General features: G+C 41.8%; 1 protein-coding gene across 4 annotated transcripts in view; it reads right to left on the reverse strand.

Annotated features, from left to right (window-relative positions):
- Window positions 1-2,781: 2,781 nt before the first annotated feature.
- The window catches only part of STXBP6 (syntaxin binding protein 6), a 245,281-nt gene continuing 225,398 nt past the window's right edge, over window positions 2,782-22,664 (reverse strand). For all 4 annotated transcript variants that reach the window (XM_042942873.1, XM_042942872.1, XM_042942871.1 and 1 more), the window contains 2 exons: window positions 9,191-9,348; window positions 2,782-3,248 (listed from right to left, as the gene is read on the reverse strand). In XM_042942873.1, coding sequence (XP_042798807.1) covers window positions 3,225-3,248; window positions 9,191-9,348 — 182 coding nt within the window. In that variant the 3' untranslated portion in view covers window positions 2,782-3,224. The remainder of the gene's footprint in view (window positions 3,249-9,190; window positions 9,349-22,664) is intronic.

The raw sequence follows: 22,664 nt of genomic DNA on the forward strand, positions 1-22,664 counted from the left end.
TTGTGTTTTATAGATTTGACAAATAATTGAGAAAAACAAACTTTCATCACAGAGTTAAAATATTTAATGACAAAATGAGAGCTTACTGTAATCGTGAATCATAGAGCAGGTGTTGTCTCTGAAAGAAACAAAAATTATATTTGACATCCTAGAGAAACTTCTGAAGAATTAATAACTGCACAACAGCCGCGGTGTTACGATTCTAAAAACTGAAAAGCAAAACCTATCTTTATTATCCCTTATTTAGGGTATTCTGTAAATATTTTTACATAAATTCACAACCTTTGTTAGCCACAAAAGTATTAAGACAGATTTCACTGTAATTTTAAGTCTAACACAATCTTTTATTTTTTCAGAGCTTAAAAAAAGTTCACTACTGATCTTGTTACATTTTACAAATACATTCTTTAATATGAAACATTAACCTGGACAACTGGATGCATCCTGCATACAGATATCTAATACTAGTGAAGAAAACTACAGCTATGTTCCAGGAAGAAGCAGTAATACTGGGGAGCTTTTCTTTATGTGTTGTCAGTACACTGAAGAACTCCTTCACAGAAAGAAAGTGTCCCAAAACGGAGTGCAGAAATGAAACAAACGGTCTTCTAGCAGCTCAACCCAACAAATTGGTCCCAAACAAGTGACGAATTAGCAATTTTCTCTAGGCTAGACTGTATTAATATTTTGTATTGCAGCACCTTCTACAAGAGGATAGCGAAGCACTTCACATGTGTCATCACAGGGCAGCTCTGAGAGAGGTCAGGAGGTAGAGGAAAGACAGGGGATTGTGGTCCTGGCCTCTCTGTAAGGTGGAGGCCTAGGTAGGGCTTTGACCCAGGGAGGTCAAGGGCATGGCCATGGCCTGGAAGCAAATCGATAGGGGAAGCTAATAAAGACCCAGATAGGCGTTCTAATCCAAGCTATTTCCGGCAAGGCTGAAGTCTAAAAGGATAAACAGGGAGTGAAGCTGGAGGGCGCGATGTAGAATACCTACATTTAGAAAGAGTGGCTATCATAATTCTACCGGGGAGGAAGAATCTCAGATTTCACAGTATGCTTATGACCTCATCCTCTGCTCCTTTAGAAGCAGCTCTGCAAACACTCTTGTTAGATACTTGGCAACAAATTTATTTTTGAGTTTGGCCAATTGTCGGGAGGTTTTAGATTTACCCTTTCAATTATTTATACCAACTAGCTAGCTAGAATCCAACTTTGGAAGATGAATAGATCTGTGTGTATGTGTGTTTCCTGAGCTGAGGTCTGCAAACAAAACCTGTTTGGAGTGATTCGTTGGGCTTTTCTTAGAAATTATAAATGGTGCTCATCTAATGGTGCTCATCAGATAGAAAGTTCCTGGCTTCTTTGAACTTTTTAGATACTGGAAGAAAAGCACAAAACTTGTACTAAACTTATGTAGTTTACCATATTAATTTTACAGAGAATTTTCTCGGACTGGATCATCTTCCTAAGAGGATTCAGAAATTTGTGTCTGGCAAATCCCATCTCCCTTTTGACACATACAGTCTAAGATAAATTTTTTTGCCCCCAAAGCCCAACTTTGTCTCCCAGGAATGCTTTATCAGGAGAACTTAAGCTATTTAAATCAGCATAAATAATTCCAAAGTCATCTGCTGCTGCTGTGTAAGAGGCTACAATATACATAGACTCAATCGGCTCAATGGGTAGAAAGGAACAGAAAGGGATCCTGAAGATTCAGGCAGCTTAAAAATCAATGCCCTTGCAGTGGGAGGCTGGGACTGTGTCTGGGGTGTGCTTGCTTCCTTGTTTCATGAAGACAAAACACAACCTTTATATTTAACATTAAACCCTTAAAGAAACAAAACTCCCAGACTCTAAACCCAGCACTCCCTGGAGTAATACAAAATCAGGAGGTGTGTGAACCAACTTTATTCAATCTGACTGCAGTGTAAAGCCTTCATGATCATGTTTTATGTCAGACCAGGCAAGTTGCAATTGCCATGAAATACAATTTGTCAAGACACCCACACTTTAAATTACATTAAATAAATAGATAGCAATAACAACATCAAAACCTCCAAAAATCAGATACCATGAAACTGAAGGCCATTTCCCAAGGATATTGTGAGGGTGTTTCTAAAATTGGCATGACTTTGTAAAAAGAAAAGAGATTTTAAATGTAGTATCTTTTCACGTTATCATTTACACAGACCTTTATCTGGACAAATCAATTCTTGATAAAAATCCAAGCTCTTTTCAATACTGGCTGCCGTAATTTGGGACAATGACAAAAGAAAGAGACATCTATGAATGTACAGAAGTTTTTAAATAGGCTTTTCCTTAGGCCTTTAATGTCAAATATTTACCCTTCATATGATAATTGCAAATAATCAACCTGGAAACAAGTACTAGAAATACCTAAACTGTAGCTCAGAAAGTAGATTTCTGTCATTTTGATTTGTTTTTTTTGAGTGCTGGTGATGGCTCATGCAAGAAATTACTACATAAAAAGCAAAATCTAAGACTGCTGTTTCCCCCGATAAATCCAAATGTTTTCCATAATATGTTTCAAGATATTTCAAAACATTTCATAAAATGTTTCAAGATACAGAATCTTAACCTTCAAATTTAAGAGCAGCTAGGAGATGGAGAGACCAATCACTGCTTGACTCTAATTTCCATCTAGGAACATCTCATGTTACCATATTAAAAGGTCTTCTGGCTTAATATCGCAATTTTTTTTTCAAGTAAGCTCTACACCTAATGTGGGGTTTGAACTCATGACCCCGAGATCAAGAGTCGCACGCTCTACCAACTGAGCCAGCCAGGCACCCCTCTCTGCCTTAATATCAAGAAAAAAAGAATACATGTTGTCAGTTTAGACCCAACTCTGGATATCATTTGGTCCTAATTTTATATTCAAACTACCGAAAAACAAACAAACAAACAAACAAACACCTTAAAACAAAAAAAAAACACACCTAAAGACATATATACACACAGTGGAGAAAAACAAAAACCAAATGAAGCTGATGCCTGCTGCAGCCTTTCTTAGCACAATCATTAGTGAAATGTATCAACACAACATCTATTCTTTCATATTAACATCTGAAAAGGCAAAGCAAAAAAACCTAAGTCCATATATTGGAAAAAAAGAAGCAAGCAGAGGTCCGGAATTCTTGTAAAAACCGCTGAGCTCTTCCATTTCTCTTAAGAGGGTCATCACCCAGATAGGCAGCTTCTCAACATTTGTGCTTCATGGCGAGCTACGGAGAGACAGGGGTGGCAGAGTAAGGCATTGTTAGGCATTTGTGCTGTTCCCTCCCCAAATCCATGCTGAGAGACAGTACCGAGGTTTCACTTGCTGTGGCAGATCACCTTACTATGCACAGTGACGTCTAGTAAATGTGCAACATTTTCTCAAATAGTCCACTGGGCATTGTGTTTGGGACGCCTCCTTAACAGTAGTTCCATTGGTGTAAGTGTCCTGGTGGGAGAGCATGCTATGTGGCTTTCCTGCATTCCACCGGAGTAAATGGAACAGCCAGTGCACAGGCAGAGTGAGTGACCTACCGAGGAGGAGTGGGGGGGAGGAACCGAGGCCTTTGTGCTCCCGCATTACTAGTTATCCAGGAAAACCAACACTCCTCAAATGTACGTATGGACTGATACCTCAAAGAGTATTAAAAACCAACTGTAGAGAAACAGTTTGCGTTAATCCACTCAGTATCTAGCCTGGACATTTAACCAAGTTGAAAGCACTTGACCAGGAAGCAGTGTTACTGACTAGGGCTGAACAATACACCAAACCCAGACCTTCATTTGCTACTCCCACTGGTATTTGACATTTTTTTTTTTTTAACCTTTGTTTTTTTATTTTTGAGACAGAGACAGAGCATGAATGGGGGAGGGTCAGAGAGAGGGAGATACAGAATCTGAAACAGGCTCCAGGCTCCGAGCTGTCAGCACAGAGCCTGACGCGGGGCTCGAACTCACGGACCGCGAGATCATGACCTGAGCCGAAGTCGGACGCTTAACCGACTGAGCCACCCAGGCGCCCCTGGTATTTGACATTTGATCTTAGCCAAAAGGCTGAGAAGCGATAGCCTACTAGTATTTGAGAAATGTGGCTTGCTGAAATGTTAGACCTTTATAAATGGGAACACCAATACTACTGTATCATTCAGTAGCTTCCCAAGCTCAGCTACAACGTGTGATGATATACTTAAGGAAATATAGGCAGGTACAGAACATAAAGTTAAATCTGACTTTGCTTTTCTTTGATCCTTTCCAAGGAGCCCATAAACTGATGTGAACCAGAAGGCAGAGCTGAGCCTGAACTGTAATTCCGCATGTGTCCAGAATCTGGTATTAGGGATTAATCCCTGGGGTTGTGACTGGAAGTAGAGGACAGGGTTTGTCTTTGAGCAAACAGCAGGTGATTCTTTGGCAGGCAAGAACTTTGTAGAAACCCGTTATCATCTGCATCATGACCAGGTTCTCGGTCCTTGAAGAATTAGCAGGGGGATTTGCCTGATTCCCCACAGCGGTGCTATCCATCAATCTGAACGGTGTCAATGACCCATTTCTCCGGTGTGACCCAGGGCACCATGAGTCTCTCTTTTCCTTTCTTTGATGTCTCCAACAACGAGGAGGGTTGGATGTCTCCGACCCTGGGGCTGCCACTTTAGGTCACCTGCAGATGCAGCGGACATTTCCCTTGCAGCAGGTGTACCGGACCACGTTAGCATGTGATGGAGAAGGGACCTGTGGACCCAGGCCTTCGTGCTGCTAAATTCACCTCAGCTGAGAGATCTCCTTGTGCCTCTCTGCCTGGTGATGCCAGTCTCCACAGAGGCCCCCATGGACCTTCTGCAGTGCAGACACCGAGTCCGTCACTGTCAGATGGTATTTGTGAGTGTGGGGCCGCCGCGGTGCTAAGTGCTATGGGTTTTTGCCAAGAAGGGTGGAGGTGGCTAATAACTCCTGAACCTGAAGAGTTTAGAGTCCCATGGCTCTCCTCCGGATCTGTTCCACTGCCCCACCACGCTCCGCCCCTCCGGGGTACAGATTCTGCTTCTCGCTCTGTCTCTAGTTTTAATACATTATTTAGCAACGTGGACCATTCAAATCAACCAGAGTTGTTAAGTGTTGTGCATAATGAATACCAAACATAAATATTTGATCAGTGCTGCTGTCCTGTTATTCACTGAGCTGTTAACCTTCAGCTAATAGGCTTGTGCCAATTCACCCCCAGTCATCAATCTTCAGCAACAACTGTATGGCCGTTTGCACCAGGCCCTGGTGACTACTAGGGCATCTGGGATGGTGCTAAAGGGAGCCCCACCCAGGTGGGGCTGTGGCCAACACAGCATTGTAGAAATATGGCTGGATTGGATATTTGACTATTTGCAGTGTCTTTGCAGAAAGTGGCACCATTTCTGTGTTTTTTTTTTTTTTCATTGTTTTTTAAAATTCTCTGGGAGTTAGAAGTTTTGGAACATGGAAAGCAGGGTGCTGTTTCTTCTCTGCTACCAGTCTGCTGAGTGACCTTGAGCCCTAAAGTCACAGCTGCTCTATACCTCAGTCTCCTTATGTTTAGAAATATCATCTCCAACTCAAATGCTTATGGATCAGTTTAGATAGTAGAGTTCCTACAGAAGATGAGCTTACAATTTCCTTTTGGTGCATTTTGTTTTCTTAATATCCCACAGAAATCTTTCTCTTTCACAGCTGTGTAGACTACTCCATCTAAATAAATAATAAAAATAAATTATTTGCACTTGGTTGGAGGGGATTTTAAGAGGCCTCCTGAGGTTGCTTCTGGTTCAGGGGCCCAAAGGGACCAGGCGACTGTAGCAGGGATAGAGGCAGCCAGTCCCTACCAGTGAGAGAAGTACCTCTTACCGCTTGTTCCCTCCCCCACCCCCAACACGAGCTTGTACAAAACAGGGCGGATCACTGTTCCTTTCTGTAGACGTGTCATCTGAGGATGCCTAGGTGCGGGTGCTGCTCTTGCCTGCTGACTCGCTGCCTGTGGCGGGTGTCACAGCATGGCACACACTGCAATGTTGTGCTTTTTGGGGCAGGGGAAAGTGAGCAGGCCTGCTCTGTGGTTGAGACCGTGCCAAGTCCAGAGCTCACAGGAAGGAACCACGCTTCCTCCAGGCAGGCTCAACAGAGCTGGGGGAAAGGGGGTGCTGGGGCATTTCCCATCTGTTCTACTGGAGACAAGCACCCACGTTATCTCGGAGGTGGGGTTGTGCAAAGGTGATCTGCTCGTTAATGTACCTGGGTCATTGCAGGAGTCCTGGGAAAAGTCAGAAAGGTCCTTTTTGCTGCAATCTAGAGAAGGGTGCCATACTCTCTGGCTGGGGGTTACGTGCCCTTATTCAACCAGGGTGCATGGCACTGTTGTCTGCTCAGGGTGCTAACATGCACACTGTGTCTCCACTTGTAAAACGCAGCCCACTCTTTATGAATCAACACAGCTGTTTGTCTGGGGCAGAAGGGCTTGGGTTCCCTCTCTGAACACCCTCCTCACCAGCAGGTCTGGTGGGGGCTTGGCCAGTGAAATGACATCTTCACGGTCAGGCTATACCAGAGGGTTTAAATCAGGAGTCCTAGTCCCTGGGAAAACAGCCACACCTTATCTAAAGAGGTCAATCTCCTCAATGGGAATACTGCCAATGCTGGTGATTCATAAGCACACATCCCAGATTTAGAAAACCATGTCTGGCCAGGACAGTGTCTCGCTCACACTCCCTCAAACACACTAATAGATACCAGCAACCTCTTCACCTCCCCCCTCAGAACACCCACAGGCGGGGAAACCAAAACAAGGGCACACTGGACCCTGCCTCTTCCATCTCTACTGAAAACAGACCACTGGCTGGCACTGATCCTCCCAGTGGTCAAGGCCAGAGGCCCTTTTGCCTTTGGTGGACTAATCAGTTTCTGTTCTGACAAGCCCTGTTTCAAGGGTTGTTCTGTGTTTAGAAGGCATTAGCATTTAGCAGGAGCCCTGCCTCCCCCACTTCGGGGCTCACAAAACCTTCTCTCCAATCCCTCCCCAATCCCTCTGTTAAGGTCCTCAATCACATTTCTCTATCCCCGTACAGTGGTCACTAGGTGACCCAGTAGGGCAAGTTCAACACAACCATTTTTATGGAAATTATTATAACCAATATTAATTTAGATTTATATGTGCCAGGTATTGTGATAATAGATTTATAGGTTGGAATTCATTCAATTGTCTCAAGGCCCTAGGACACAGACACTGTTATTAATTAGCCTTATTATATTGATGAAGGAATTGGGGCTTAGAGAAATTAGGCACTTGCCCAAGGTCACTGGGAGGGTAAATCAAACACAAGATGTTAACCACACTGTACTGCCTTCCCAACCACCTAGCAAGCTCGGCCACAACATCAAGGAAACAGGGCGACCAGGGCCAAGAATCGTGGCCCTCTGGTCAGGTTATCCAACCCTGTGTTTGTACAACCTCCTCCGAGGGGGACGCCCACACAGATGACCTCTGGGTATTGTCTACTTCGCCTTAGGAAGAGTGATTTCACAGACTTCCTTGGTAACCTGCTTCATGATCTAATCACGAACCTACACTCTGGTTTGAGCAGAATGTTATCAGTGCGCAGAATGCTCCCTTCTGTGTCGTAAGGGACAAGAGAGACCTGCCTGCACTAACATTCTTCCCAGACTGAAGACAATTAAAAAACTATTCCCTTTAGCTTTCTCTTCCCCAAATCAACACTTTGAATGTTTCTCCAGACTTCCACTGCCCATCCCCCATGTAAACCACAAGATTTGCTGTTGTTACAGAAGTGAAACTGGGGCGGGAATTCTAGCATTTCCATCTCATCATTATTTCTGTATCACAAAGGTGGGAGAAGGGACCTTAAATCTGAGCTCCCTCTCTCTGTGACAAGTGACAAGGAAGGGTCTGACCTCCAGCAGGCCTGCCTGCATTTTTGGCCACATCTGGCCATTTCTCCTCCAGGGCACCCCAAATGGGCCCCCAAGACAGGCGTGCAGTAAGACCCTGTCACAAAAGAGAACCTGATGACACAGAAGACAGGTCTGTGCAAGGGGGAAGCAGGAAGGGAAGGCAGGAAGCATCCGCTGGGATTTGGATCCACAGTCAGGCCTGGGCATGAGCCCCTGGGAGAGGCCAGCTAGCCTCAGCTGGGGACACTTATCTCACTACTTTTCAGGTTGTCTGTTCTTGTTTCTTCCACAGAAATGGGGTTTTCTGTTGAAGCAAATTAATTTTTTCCCCAAAGGTCACCTAAAAAGCAGCCCTGAAAGGCTGGACCATGAGTCGGAGATGCCAACAGTTATCAGCAGAGGTGGTTTCTGGAAACCTGAATTCCAATCCCTAGCCAGACAACTACCCTTTGACCTAAAGCACAAGATCAGCAATAAATCCTCTTTATCACCTGACCAACACAGCAGCTCTTTCCTTTGGTTTTCAACTGCCTCAGAGAGCGGGATGCCAATAAAAACTCCCCTTTCCCCTTCTGAAAGGCACGTTCTTAGGGAGCATGTGAATGTGCATGTGTGTGCCTGTGGTCACGTGGGAACTGCCATGCCCTGGATCCAGGGCAGGTAGGAACCCTGCGGGCAGCTCTGCGTGAGTCAGGTCAGCCTGAGAGATGCAAGGCCTCTTACAGAGGGGCAACCAGCCCTGAGGTGCACGGTGTCCTGGGACTAAAGCTTGCTTTTCATACAGTGAAGAGAAAAGAACACAGGATGCTAGGCTCATGGCCGTGACCGGAAAAGGACGGCAAGGAAAAGTAAGCATGAGCAGCCCAAAGTCCTTTTTCCAGCACTGGCCAAGGGAGGATGGATATTCTTAGATCTGACCTCCCCTACCCCCCATCCTGTTCCCTGAAACTTGAGCCCTAAAATTCTGGGAAGGAACTAAAGACGGTCCACATTTTCCAAAGATCCAGATCCAAGGTCAGAGACAGAGATAAAGGCATCAGAAAGGAGATACACAAAGAAACAGGTACAAGAAATCTTTCATGATTCTGGTACTTACTAAAACAGCAGGTTGCATAACGAGGCCAAATAAAAAAGGGCTGGATTTTGTATCTTCCACCATGGGAAATGCACTGACATGAGTTTCTTGGAGCCCAAGCTCCCTGACCACCCGGAGTGGAGACCTCTGCCCCTTGTCGGGACCCACCTTGTGTGCAGTTTCCGCAAACTGCTGGGCGCTGTTCTTCATGTCTTCCGTCTTCTCCTCTGCTCGGCCTAACCGCTCCCCACGCTCGTTCAAGGCCTGGCTCGCTTTCTGTACGGCGCTGGTCACGCTATCGGCTGCCGAATGGAGGATGCTGTTTCCTGAAGAAGCACAACAAGAGCATCAGAGGCTACCTTGCCTGACCTACGGCGACAGAGCCCTGCGAGGGGTTAGCACCTGTAAGAGCAAGGAGGGCCCCTACAGAGAAGCCTCGAGTGTCTAGGAATGAGTCAACATTTCTTCTGATCTGGTCTGACTGCTCATGTGTAGGAAGAGAACCCACAGCCTGCAGGGCTTGGGCAAATGCTGACAGCTTCTCTCATATCCCCTTCACTGACACAGCCCTCACTGCCACTCTACTGCCATTTTGTTTGGTGAGGATCCAAAGGACGGGGTCCATCTGGATTTAGGACTTGCCTTGCATAAAGGAAATTCTTTTTATTTTTTTTATTAAAAAAAATTTTTTTTAATCTTTATTTTTGAGAGAGAGACAGAGTGTGAGCAGGGGAGGAGCAGAAAGAGAGAGGGAGACACAGAATCTGAAGCAGGCTCCAGGCTCTGAGCGGTCAGCACAGAGCCCAACGCGGGGCTTGAACTCACGAACCGTGAGATCATGACCTGAGCCGAAGTCAGACACTCAACCGACTGAGCCACTCAGGTGCCCCACAAAAGGAAATTCTGACAAATTCATAGAATTAGGCAAATTTGATGAGGCTTATCTGGATCTTTTGCGCATTTCCTCTTGGCTTGGGGTTTAGGTGAAAACCCACAGGAAAAGAGGCACAGAACTTTTCCAGACAGAATGCTCTCTCTTCTTTTCAACTCCTCTCTTCCATTTTACCCCATTATCCCTAGATGCATGGTTTCATGTGAGAAGCTGTCAAACAGTCCCAAAGTTCAGAGATAGGCCAGCTCCCAACCTTGAATCCTGAGTCAAAACCTGGTTGGCTGGGCCACTGTTGGTCAGGTGAAAGGGCAAAATGTGGATTATGGGAGCTATGGGTCCTCAACACTGCACTTAGCCAGGATGTAGAGAACAGTGACAGTAACCAGCCTTAGAAGTAACTGGGCACTTCCCGATTCATGAAAAAGTTGAAAACCGTCACATCTCAGAGGATTATACATCCCTGCAGTCCCATTTGCCAGGACTGAAAACAGAATTTAACAGTGAAGAACTGGCAGGTGTATAACCCACTGAGAACCAGCGACTTGCAGAATTACAACCCAAGGAGATTTATAGCTGTATTTTGTTAACACTGAGTGGAAGATATTTAATGGCATTTTATGTAATGGCTTTATGTCTTTGAATAAGTTTATTACATCATTTAACTTTGTACTTGGGATGGATACATCTAGCCACAGACAGCTTTTAATAGAAATGTCATTTCCACTGGTCTCAGCTGTAAAGTCTTCCTAATTTCTCCTCTGTGGGAAAAGTCTGTGGTTTGTGGAACAGACTCTCAGGCAAAGAAAGTGCCTGGCCCATAGGAAGCATTTTGTAAATTGTTTCCCATTTTTCTTCTTTAGGAGTAGATTTTAATGGCTTCTGCTGTGTGCTAAGGGGAGAAGAATGGGGTTAACTTAGTATTACTCAGTTGCATCAAGCACTCCATGAGCCAAGATAAATTAACAGATTAATAGGGACTACTGGAGATGGAGCTCTGGAGGAATCTTGTTGAATGCAATGATTGGATGGAAAGCCTAGGTCTTCAGAACAGATTTAGGAGAAGAAATCTTGGTCCCCCTCTCCTTCCACACCGCATGACTATGATGATAGACTCTTAGTCCACTGCCTAACATGTGAATGGCATTTTGCAGTCATAAGGCACCTTCACAAATATCTCATTTGAGTGTCACACAAATTCTATTGAGAAGACTGAGACTGGTTGAGGTTATGTGGCCTGCACAAAATCATATTGCTAGGGAAGCAGCATGGCCAGAACTGGAACCTGATTTTCCAATGACTTTTCCTTATTCTGTACCATCCTCTTTGCAGATATGGTGTAGGCTGTGGGAAACAATACAAAAGACAGAATTGTGAGCAGATTAGCACAGACAGATGCTGACAGGTTATTTCCCAAGGTAATGCCTGACTGTTTCTGTCCTCAAGGTATTCCTCTTGGTTAATGAAGAGCTATTCACCTGTGTTACATTGTAAGTCAAGTGGTCTCAAGAGAAAGAGGTCAATGGGATGGAATGGGAAGATGGAAGGGCCTGGAAGGTGCATAGTGGTGGGGGCACTTAAGTTGCCTTCCTTTCTTGCTTCTTCTCACAAACCCACAGCTTAGCCACCAGAGGCTACAGAAAATACAGGGCAGGGAATCTGCAAGTTTACAGCCAGGAACAGCTACATCAAGCCAAAGAGATTTTAGAATTAGCTACCATAAAATTAAGAAGGTATATAACCAGAACTTGTCTTTTCCCATTGAATTGGACTCTCATGATGTCTACAAAGTTAGACACATTTGTGTTTCTGGAGTGAATCTTTTATGCATAAGCCATATTGTTTTCCTGTCATGACTTCCTTAATTTTGCACAAGATGTCAGGTAACACTGCATCCAACTTTATATGATACTGTTTAACCAACAGGCATTATTACTAAAAGAGAACCAAACACTGTCTTCACTATTCAAAGATGACACTGATTGACCACGATCAATAGAAAATCCACCTCCAGTTGTTTTTCAGACATGAGGATGGATTTGAGCAAATCTTAGGGCCTCTTGGTTGAAATTACCTCTCTCTCCTGGTTTCAATTCTAACCACATTTCAGGCTCAATGAAGTCTCATCACCTTTATCAAGTTTTATGTCAACTCCATACCCTCTTTTCTCTTACTTCCGTAAGAACTGTCTATATCTTCTTAGGCACTTAATCAAGGGCAGTCATGGTGGGCAACTTTCCCAACTCATTTCTTTACCTACAGATGCAGTGATTTACCAGCCAGGCTATCAATTCCCCAAGGGCACCATTTTGTTATGTTGGCTATTCCTCAAATCTTGAATGTTTCTCCTCTTCATTTGGTCTCCTACTTCCTTTCTTCTGAGATCTTGCTAAAGCTGAAATTCTGGGGTTCTGTCATTGGCCCTCTTCACTCTCTACTTCTACACTCTACATTCTCTCTAGGTCAATTTTACTCAATTCACGGCTTCAGTGACCAAATTCTATCTTTCATGAGGTTGTGCTGCTAAGCCCCAGACCCATATGTTTTCTTACTTGAGAGTTCCAGGTGAGTGACCCAAAGTCATCTGGAATTCAGTGTGCCTAAGCCTGACCCCACTGTCTTTCCCCTCATGCCTGCTTTTCCTTTGGGGTTCCCTGCTCAGTGAACAACCCCACTATCTGCCCAGCTCCTTAACTCAGAAATCTGGGAGTCCAGTCTATGTCCTCCCTCACTTTTACCCCACGCAACTAAAGGTCCCCTTCTACACGGCTCTGTGCTTTCTATTCTCTTTACCATTTCCATTGTTTCTGTGTTGACCTAGTCCCTTCTGCTTTCAGAGTTAGAGTGATAGCCTCTTGTCTAGCTGTCCCCACAGCTAGACAAGACGGTTCATCTTCCACACCTTCATAGACAACTTTTAGAAAGGCAAATCTGTTTACCATCTCCCCACTAAAGATAAAATTGAGACTTCTGCCTTGCCTTTCTCTCACCTCGTCTCTTACACCTTGCCAAATTGCCTAAATGTACACATGATGTACACATGATGTGTCATGATTTTTTTTTTTTTTTTTTACTTATAAGCCTTCATATTACTGCCTCTGCCTGGAACCCTGCTTATCTTGGTCTTCCTAAAAAAGTGGCTACTTCAGTACAATTCAGGTCCTCTCTAAGGGAACCTTATCATGTCTAGCTTACCATATACCCTGGCTGCTCCCAACACACATTTTCTTGTGTTTGTTTCAAATGGTGCATTTATTTCATGCATGTAATTCTTGGCTATCTAGGGTGAACTCTTTGAGGGCAGGGACCCTGCTTTTTTCATTTCTGTATTCCTGGTCCATGGCACACAGCAGATGTTCAATAAACACTGGGTGACTGAAAGAAGGATATATCATCCCTCTTAGGATTTCTTCATGTCTTAGCAGAGGGTTGGGTACATAACTGATACTGTCACACGATCTAACTACGTCCTGAAATTCTAAACTTGCCAAGGGACTAAGAGATTAGTCTGTGTCTAATGGAGTTAACTATCTCACCTAGCAATTGTGCCAGGAATCCAATGAGTTAAATGAAACACAAAATGTAAAAAGGGTAACGCATTTGCTATAGTAAAAGGAAAGGGGGGGGGTGGTTGATAAAAAAAAAATCTGTTGTTACTACCCTGAAAATAAACGACAGTAAGGTATAAAAAAACAGAAGTTAAATAGCTTAATAAATAAATCCAATGTAAAAATAACTGTTTCCTGAACACTTACTATGTTCTGGGCATTTACTAAATGCTTCTTACAACCATCTTACGTGATGGGCATTGCACGATCCCATTTCTATCAGTGGAAGCACTAATGTAAAGAGAGAGGGTTAGCCCACCTCCAGAGCCAGTTCTCTTACTCATTGTGTTATGTGGGCTCTCCATGGGAAGTTTCTTGTACAAGATTAATGACACAGAGTCTGCATTAACTGTGGAAGGAGGACCGCAGTGCAGTAGTTTCTTATGCATTCCTTAAAATTGCAATAGTAAACAAAATATCCTATTATTATTACAAGTTAGAATAACTTACTGTAGAAAATTTAGAACACACATCACTATAAAAAGGCAATGAAATCATGTAATATTCAATTGCTTGGAGATAACCACAATTTACGCTGATGGTACATTTTATTCTGGTGATTTTTCTGTATATGCTTTTCTAAGACGTGGCTGAGACCATACCACAGATATTTCGTTCTCTGTCCTATTGTGGGCACTGCCCCATATCATAAAGAATTCTTTGAAAATACTATTTATAATGGCTGCATAACACTGCTGTAATTTATTTGGCTCTTTCCCTTTTAGGTATTGGGTGTGTTTCCAAAAGTTTTGCTTTTTAAAATGAGGTTGCACTTACCTTGTTGCATTTACACACACACACACACACACACAATCTTTACTCACATCTCTGACAATTCCTAGAAATGAAAGTGCTGATTCAAAGAACATACACATTTTTGAGGCTCTTGATGCAGGATGAAAACTGCTTCCCTGAAAGGTTCATTCAACTTTTCTTTTTTTTTTTAGAAAGTGAGAGAGAGAGAGTGTGCATGTGCTCGAGTGGGGGAGGGGCAGAGAGAGAAAGAGAATCTTTAGCAGGCTCCACACTCAGCACCGAGCCTGAGGTAGGGCTTGATCTTATGACCCTGAGATCATGACCTGAGCCAAAATCAAGAGTCAGATGCTTAACCGAGTCACCCAGACGTCCCTCAACTTTCAACGCTATTCATTTCAGTGTATTGTATGTCAGGCACTATTATACTGATGCAATTGGCAGAATGACTTTGTGGGAGTGATTTAGTTTCTCTGATCTTCAATTTCTCCATCTGTAAAATGAGGGTCATGCCATCTACCTTGTGTGGCTGTTGTGGAAATGAAGACAAAGATGTGTACTAAGTGCCTGTAGATTCTCAGTGGGTGTTTGTTTCTCCACCTCCCCGAGACCACATCTGTTCTCTAGGAATTCAAAGATGGTAAGATCCCACTCAATTCCACTGCCTGTCTCCCTCTCTTCTCTCCTATTTTGGGGCTATGTGTCTTGAAGCTCACAGAAGACACTTCTCAGATAGCCCTGTATACCTGCTGTCATAGCTCAGCGTGTTGCTCAGAGAGGGAGCTGAGCACAAACTCACTGAGTCAAGGCATGTTCTACTCAAAGCTCGGGCCCATAATACTGTATTGAGTTCAGTCTGGAAATAAAACAGTCTCCCAAGGCAGATAGAACAGTAATTCTCTCTAAAGAGGCAGGAAGCATATTAATACCCAAATTTATTCAAGCAGTCTGAGAAGAGGCTGTCAACCACAGCAAATAAAGTCACCTGCCTTTTGAATTACAGTCTCTGGAGAGTAGAGACCAGTCTTACTTCATTGATGTTGCATTTATGTCCATTTCACTCAGTACAAAAAAATAAATAAAATATATTAAAAAATATTATAAAAATATATATATATTTATATTAATATATATTATATATAAATATATATATTCATGCTGACATCTCTTTTTTTTTAATGCTGGCATCTTTTATGTTAAATGATTGAGCAGACTTCACTGAACTAAAGCTATAACTTGAAATAAAGCAGTAACTCTGCATTAGTCTGTTTTAAATCCCAATTAAAAGAAACTTAAATGTATAGAAATATGAGGGAAAAAATAAGGGGTATTGAAAAGCAACAATAGAAGAGAAAGAGGCAGAGGGAAGATTTTTAAAAGCACACAAAACACACCAACAGCATATCAACACAATTGATATGCACACCAAAAAATATCAACATAATTTCTTTATATTGTCCTAGGCTTCAGGTTGTATCTTGGTAATCAAAATTCCTAATTCAAGAGCTAGTAGAGAGGCAACTTCAAGAATTTTCATCAGCATTCTCCTATATCAAATATCTATATCCACCTATATTTGTCTATCTATATCTATAAAGATATAGATAGGTAGATATGTATATTTGAAATGCAAAATACTCACCCTGGAAAGAAGCAGGAAAATCATCTAAAAATAAATGATCAATAAATATATGCCAATCTACACTCAGTGTTGATTAATGTGACCACCTCAGAGCAACTGTTTTAGAAATGAAATCTGTTAATAATTTTGCTTGGACTGCTTCTACTCTATAGTCAATTTAGCCACTTAGCAAGCACTGTACAATAAAGCCCCATGTATACAAACTAACTTGAAAACTAATTATAGAAAAGAAAAACAAAATGGATTTGGGTTCTAGTACAATAAACTCACAAAAATAGGCAGGGAGATCTATTATATTGAATCTGTTAGTTGGCCAGGAACACTAGTAACTCTCACGGTGTCTGCCGAAAGTGTTCGGTAATAATTTATTCATGGAGTAGCTTAAATAGTCCCTATTCTATACTTGTCTATGGTATTACTATTTTTTAGCAAAATGATTTTCACGGGTAGGCATAAGGCACACCTAAGTCTGGTCCAGTATTAGTGACATTCAAATGAACTTTCCTGGCTACAAATCTGTGGGATTCACCCAAGATGCTCTTTCCTTTCCTTTTTCTACTTCCAATCTTGGTTGCTCAGGGTCTTTACCATGAGAGGACATATTAGCAAAAGAAAAGAAAAGTCACATGGAAACTTGGTCCTCCGACTGCAGGGTCCCTTCTCCATGGTCCCTTCTCCACTCTTAAAGCCACTCTGAACCATTTATACTGGGAAGAGGGCGCACCGCCACCCCCACGGGCAGTAATTGAAGTTGCATGGTAACTGTGATACTTCCGGTGGTTCTGCTTAGGGCTGTGACTTGCCCTAAACATTTTAGAAACGAATATAATTTAAATGAGAATGATGATAATAACTTCTACAAACAGAGTAATTAAATGCACGGGCCTACCCGGTGAAACAAGCTGGTTCTTCATTCACAGACTCCATTGATTATCTGTGAGCTTGGGTAAATTAGGAAGCTCTTTCTACATTACACTGACTAATCAATACTAATCACCCTGCTGCATTTCAATGTTGGGCCACCTCTAGGATCCCTTTTTTAGATGGAGATCTTCCAAAAGGTTAAATTTCACTTGCACTTTTGTGGTAATGACTAATCAGATAAATTCTGTTACAAATCCAGGCTACTTTATGTAAAACCTTTCTAAAAGGAAGAGTCGTTAACCCATGCTGGGCAAAGAGTATACATCAGCCCTACACTCACAGAAACAGCTACCATTCATTGAATGTCCCTGTGTACAAGGGCTGTGGTAAGTTGTCAAAGTCCTCAAAGGAATATTTTCTTACCTATTTTGCAGATGAGGAAATGAGTGCTCAGGGAGGTAGAGTAGCTTACCCAAGGTCACCCAGATCTTGACCCCAAAACTTTTTTATTTAATAAAATATTTGTAAATAAGAATAGTATATTCAAAGTGTACAAGATGATCTGATATGCACAGTGAAATGATTATAGCAATTAAGCTGATTAACATATCCATCTCCTCAGATTTTTTTTTTTTTCTTGGTGGGAGAACCTGTGATCTCCTTTTAGCAAATTTCCAGTATTCAATACAGTATTATTAACTATAGTCATCATGCTGTGCCTTAGATCTCTAGACATATTCATCTTGCATAACTTCACTTTTGTACCCTGGGACCAGTATCTGTTTCCCCCATCTCCCTGCCTGAGGAAGCAAGATAGAAAGGAAAAAAAAAAAAAAAAAAACCACAAAACTGCACGATCCCGCTTAGATAGGGAAGCTAAAAAAGTCAAATACACAGAAGCTGGGAGTTGATCCCAAAACTCTTGGTGACTATGTCAGCATTTCCCAAAGTGGTTCTGTAGTTTAAAAGAGGGCTACTCATAAAGCTCCATTCTAGGGTAAAATGACTTCACGAAGTGCAGATCTAGCTGGTTCCTTTATTGCATAACTTTGGAAAACCTTTAATATGCTAATGTAAATTGTGAATCAGGAGGAGGTAGGAATGTGAGCAGGAGATCTGCCAGCAGAACTTCTGAAACATACTTACTCACAGGGTCCTTTTGCATAGACTATTTTAGTAGGGTGGATTTCTGCAGAATCCACTTTGGGAAATACTACAATAAACTATATTGACTCCTAAGTTAAGGGAGGAAAAATAAATCCAAGCTGTCTTCATTAATTTAGTAATAGATGGACAAGTCATGTAATTACATTAAGAAGGCGTGCTTTACAGAGACAGCAGAACAGATATAGCATGCTGAATGGCAGTTCCAGAATTATCTTTTGTCTCAAGTTGGTGGCTAATTTCAGGGACCGTGAAACTTGTTTGTTGCCTGCAGCTGGATGACAAAGAAGAATGGACTCAGTGTTCAGGAATACGCTGTAAAACCATAAACTCAAAAGCCTACCTGAAGGAGACCTTGGAGTTATCTATTCCTGGCATTACTAAAGGAATGCCATTCCTTGGACCATTCTATGAGGCAAATCTCTTCTGTTGGAAATGTAAAGGTCATTTTGTGGAACCGTGGCCTGTTCCCAAGTCACAGTCATACCCCATAGCTAAGGGCTCAGGAGAAAGCCGAATGCCCCCCTCCCTGTCCTACAGATGGCTATGAGCTCACACTCTCCTCCCAACTCATTATTTCAAGATTCAAGATTCAAGATTCCCAATGGCGAGGGTCAAACATTTAGGGTTTTATTCATGCCCCTTTAAACACTTAAACTCAAGATATGTAGAGAAATTCACTAATCCTTTAACTATTCATTTAAACTTGGTCCTTATGAACATGTTCTTAGAAGAGTTATAGGGCATCAGAAGAATGATTTTAAGGACTTCTTTTGGATCTGTTTTGTTCAGTGAATATCAGGCTCACAGAAAAGTGGCCAAAATGTAACTTCAAAGAGGGAATCCTTGTTTTGAGGTTAAAAACCTCAAGTGGCTCTAATTTGGTAAAATGGATTTTGTCCATTCTGTCTTTACTCCGTATGTCAATAAACCAGCTTTGATCTGCAGCTGTCAGCTTTCATTACGGTTGGAAGCTAGTGTCTTTTACTTTAATAACTGATATATACAATTTGAAAACCTCCTACCATGCTACTGGCTAAAACTAATTCTGTTCAACATGTGAAGTCTGCTGCTTCCTTACTGGGTGACCTTGAACAAATAACTTACCTCTCTATGCTTCAGTCTGTTTCCTCATCTGTCATGGGGTTGGTCTAGTATCTACCTAATCGGGTTGTGGGGAGGGATTAATGAGGTTATGTACAAGTGGGGCACTTAGAACAGTGTCTAGCACACAGAAGACGCAACTTTAGCCATTACCGAAGAGAGAAACTTTAGTTATTTGGCACTAAAGAGTCTTTGTGTTCAGCTTTCCACTTCAACTTGTTTTTCTTTTGCTATTCTTGTTCACCATGAACATTCTTGAAGGAAGAATCCATTCTACTGTTGGCCTCATACTTCCCAGTGACAGTGGACTTCCAGAGAAGTGGTTTCCACACCACTCTACTAACATCGCTCCTGCAATAACCTGAGTCCATTGGCTATTTTAAGTTTCCTCCACTTGGCCACCAGACCACAAGGTGACTGACTACTCCTTTTTAAAATCTGCTCTTTCTCTGGGCTTCTGTATCAAACTATTTTTTAATCCCTCCACCACTTTGATTATTCCCTGTCAGTTCCATTCCTTCCCGGTTAGGGGTATGAGGGCAGAAGATACTAGCTATGTGACCAAAGGTTAATTAATCTCTATGAGCCTATTTCTCATTGGCACAGTGGTGAGAGAAAAAGTACCTATTTTTCCTAGAGTTTGTCATGAAAATGAAAGGAAATATATACTTAGCATAGTGTTAGTAATGCAGTACGAGCTCCATACACATTGTTATTGGTAATATCTGATTCACTCAGCACATTTATTGTAGTATAAATATGGGTCAGACACTGTCTATACTTGTCTGCTTCTCAAATTTGACGTTAGGATTAGCCCATTCTTTCCCTTCCCACCCTCCATCTGACCTTCTCTTCCTCAATTCACTGTGTTAGTAAATGGCCTTTCTGTCTACCCTGTATCCTTTGCTCAGTCACCGTTACTCCAACCTCTCTGTCACATCCCACACGTGTGTCCAAGCAGCCCAGAGTGTTTATCTCAGCAAGGGCACTTTGCTTAGCCCTCCACTCTACTTCCAGTCCTCACCAGGTCTTACTGGACTATGTAGCAGGCTGGGTGGTTTTGTGGTCACTGGTCTCTCAGTTTCTAATGCATCATCCTCTTTCCTTATTACTAACCTGATCATGCTCCTTCCTTGTTGTGATCCTTTGTGGACTTACCCATAATTCAACATAGTCAACTCAAGAGGGTCCCCCCTGATCCAGTCTCGAGCTATTCACTTGGCATCCCCCAACCCCAGACTCCAATCTCTATCCACTGCCTCATGGTTTCTCGACAAAGTTTAGAAAATCATTAAAGTTTTACCAATTTCCTACCATAGGTGAAGTGGAACATATAACAAATGAATTTGGAAAAAAAAAACCAATGTGAATAAAAAGCTTAATAAACAATATCATGTCTAGCTCTGTCCAAACATTAGCAATAGCGCGTGTGTGTGTGTGTGTGTGTGTGTGTGTGTGTGTGTGTGTGTGTGTGTGTATTGTAACATTAGTACTCAAATGCAAATCTAGCACTTGGATTTTGGTGTCTAACACTGTTTTCTGCTAGAAGAAAGTAAAGTTCTTTGGAAAATAGTGGATTTCATGCCTTAGGGCAAAGAAAACTCAGATAGGCCTGAAGCATTGCCTGACAACAAGGATATCTTCAAAGATGGCAGGGCTAGTGCTAGAAGGAAAAAGAAGTCAGGTTAAAGCAGGTCCCACAGGGCAAGTTGTAATATTTACAACATTAACAGTAATAGAACTTGTAACAATGAAGATGATGATTATAATAATTTTATACAACTTTGTGGAAGCCATAATTTGTTAATGTTCATATAAAATGTATGAAAATGAAGTTGAAATACAAAACAAGGTTGACTGTAACTGGATGCTTAATTTACATTATTGATTTTAATAACTAAGGAGCATTAACATGTTTGAGTATTGATGTACATAGAATGCTTAAGTATTTATCTACGTATAAAAGTATGATTTGTTCCTATCTGTGTGAGTAGTGATGGGTAAATATAGGAAACTGAGTAAGCCAAAGTGTTTCAGAAGGAGTAGAAACTGTTCCAGAACAAACTGATGAATATCAATGGCCAAGTATAGCCGCTAAGTAGGCAAGAGTAACCACGGTGCATTCTAAAGTACTGACTGTGTCCTCTTTAGAAATGTGGCTATCTGTTCAGGCTAGACTGCATCTGGTAGGAGTTAGAAACCTCTACATAACAAGACAAGTTATGATAAGACATTAATAAGGCATCAGTATGTTTCCTGTAGTGCTAACATACCAGATCAATGTGTAATAACGACATGGTGAAGGATTAGGTAATTAGGTAATGCTGGCCTAGGAAAAGGAAAGCATACACCATTCTGGAAGAACACCCATCAGGTTGAAAACACTGGACTCTTGTAAAACCTCCTGATTGGAAACATGAAATTCAGTTATAAAAAGGGACCCAGTGAGATATTCAGGGCCTGAAGTTTGGGATCACACTGGGAGAAGAAACCAGGCCTGTGCTGCCACCAAAAACCAGTTGTTTGACATCAGGTTTCTCCAGACTCAGGAAACGTGAAAATAAGCAATTCAAATTAAATTTGGAGATCTACGAAGAAGTAATAACACGAAGACACAAATTAAACCTAAAACCATGGTGTGTTAGTTCATAAAAAGTTTAAATATAATATTCTTTTAAGTATTATAATTATTATTTTTGCATATGTTTCATCTGTTTAAAGTAACTAAAAATTTCAACATAATCAGTCCTACTAAATTGTGATTACAATTTACATTGTTTAAGAGAATTTTAAAAAACTAAGTTTAGTAAACAATGTTCAAAAGTTTAAGAAAATTTGATTTTCCAAGTTTTGTTTAGGAGAAATATTTAATAAATTGAGCATGAAACAAAAAGAAAATAAGAGTATTCTCTTTTTGCACAAAATCCCACCAGTCTTCAAGGAATATAATCAATATCCTCAAATGTACCATCTCTGTTCTTGTCTCTGAGCCTTTGTAGTCTCTGGTCACTCAACCTATGATGCCCTTTCCTTCTCTAACTATAATTCATACTCATCTGAGGTCACTCCACCTTTTCCAAATTTGTCTGCTGGTCTGTTTATTCACTAAAATGTTTTCTTGATACTTTTTTTTTTTTTTTTTTTTTTTTGCAGCAGGCACAGTCACAGGAAAAACAGATATGTTCTTCTCCCACCTAGTCCCCACCCAGGCCAGGCACCGAGTTTACAGTCAAGAAACAAGAGTCAGATTATGTATAGGTTATGTATAGGTTAAAACAATATGTACATAGGTTTAAGGTGTGTGTGTGTGTAGAGGTAACACATATATGTGTACACACACATACAATTTAAAAATCGCCAGGTGGTTAGCAAACAATATGCTATGTTAGTGAACTCAAGGGGAGGGGGACTGAGCATCAGTGGGAAGATCAGTCTAAGGAGGTAATGTTTAAGCTGTGGTGTGAAGAGACAAGCTGGGGCAAAGTCCATGTGCAAAGGCTTGAAAGGGGAAAGACCTTCTGTGTCTAGGAACCAAATGTGTGGCTATAGAAGGGGGAGGACAGATTGAGAAGAGACTAGAGAGAGAAGCAGGCACCAGACTACACAGTGGCTTATAGA

This window comes from Panthera leo, chromosome B3 (genome assembly GCF_018350215.1).
Source record: "Panthera leo isolate Ple1 chromosome B3, P.leo_Ple1_pat1.1, whole genome shotgun sequence".
Taxonomy (NCBI): domain Eukaryota; kingdom Metazoa; phylum Chordata; class Mammalia; order Carnivora; family Felidae; genus Panthera; species Panthera leo.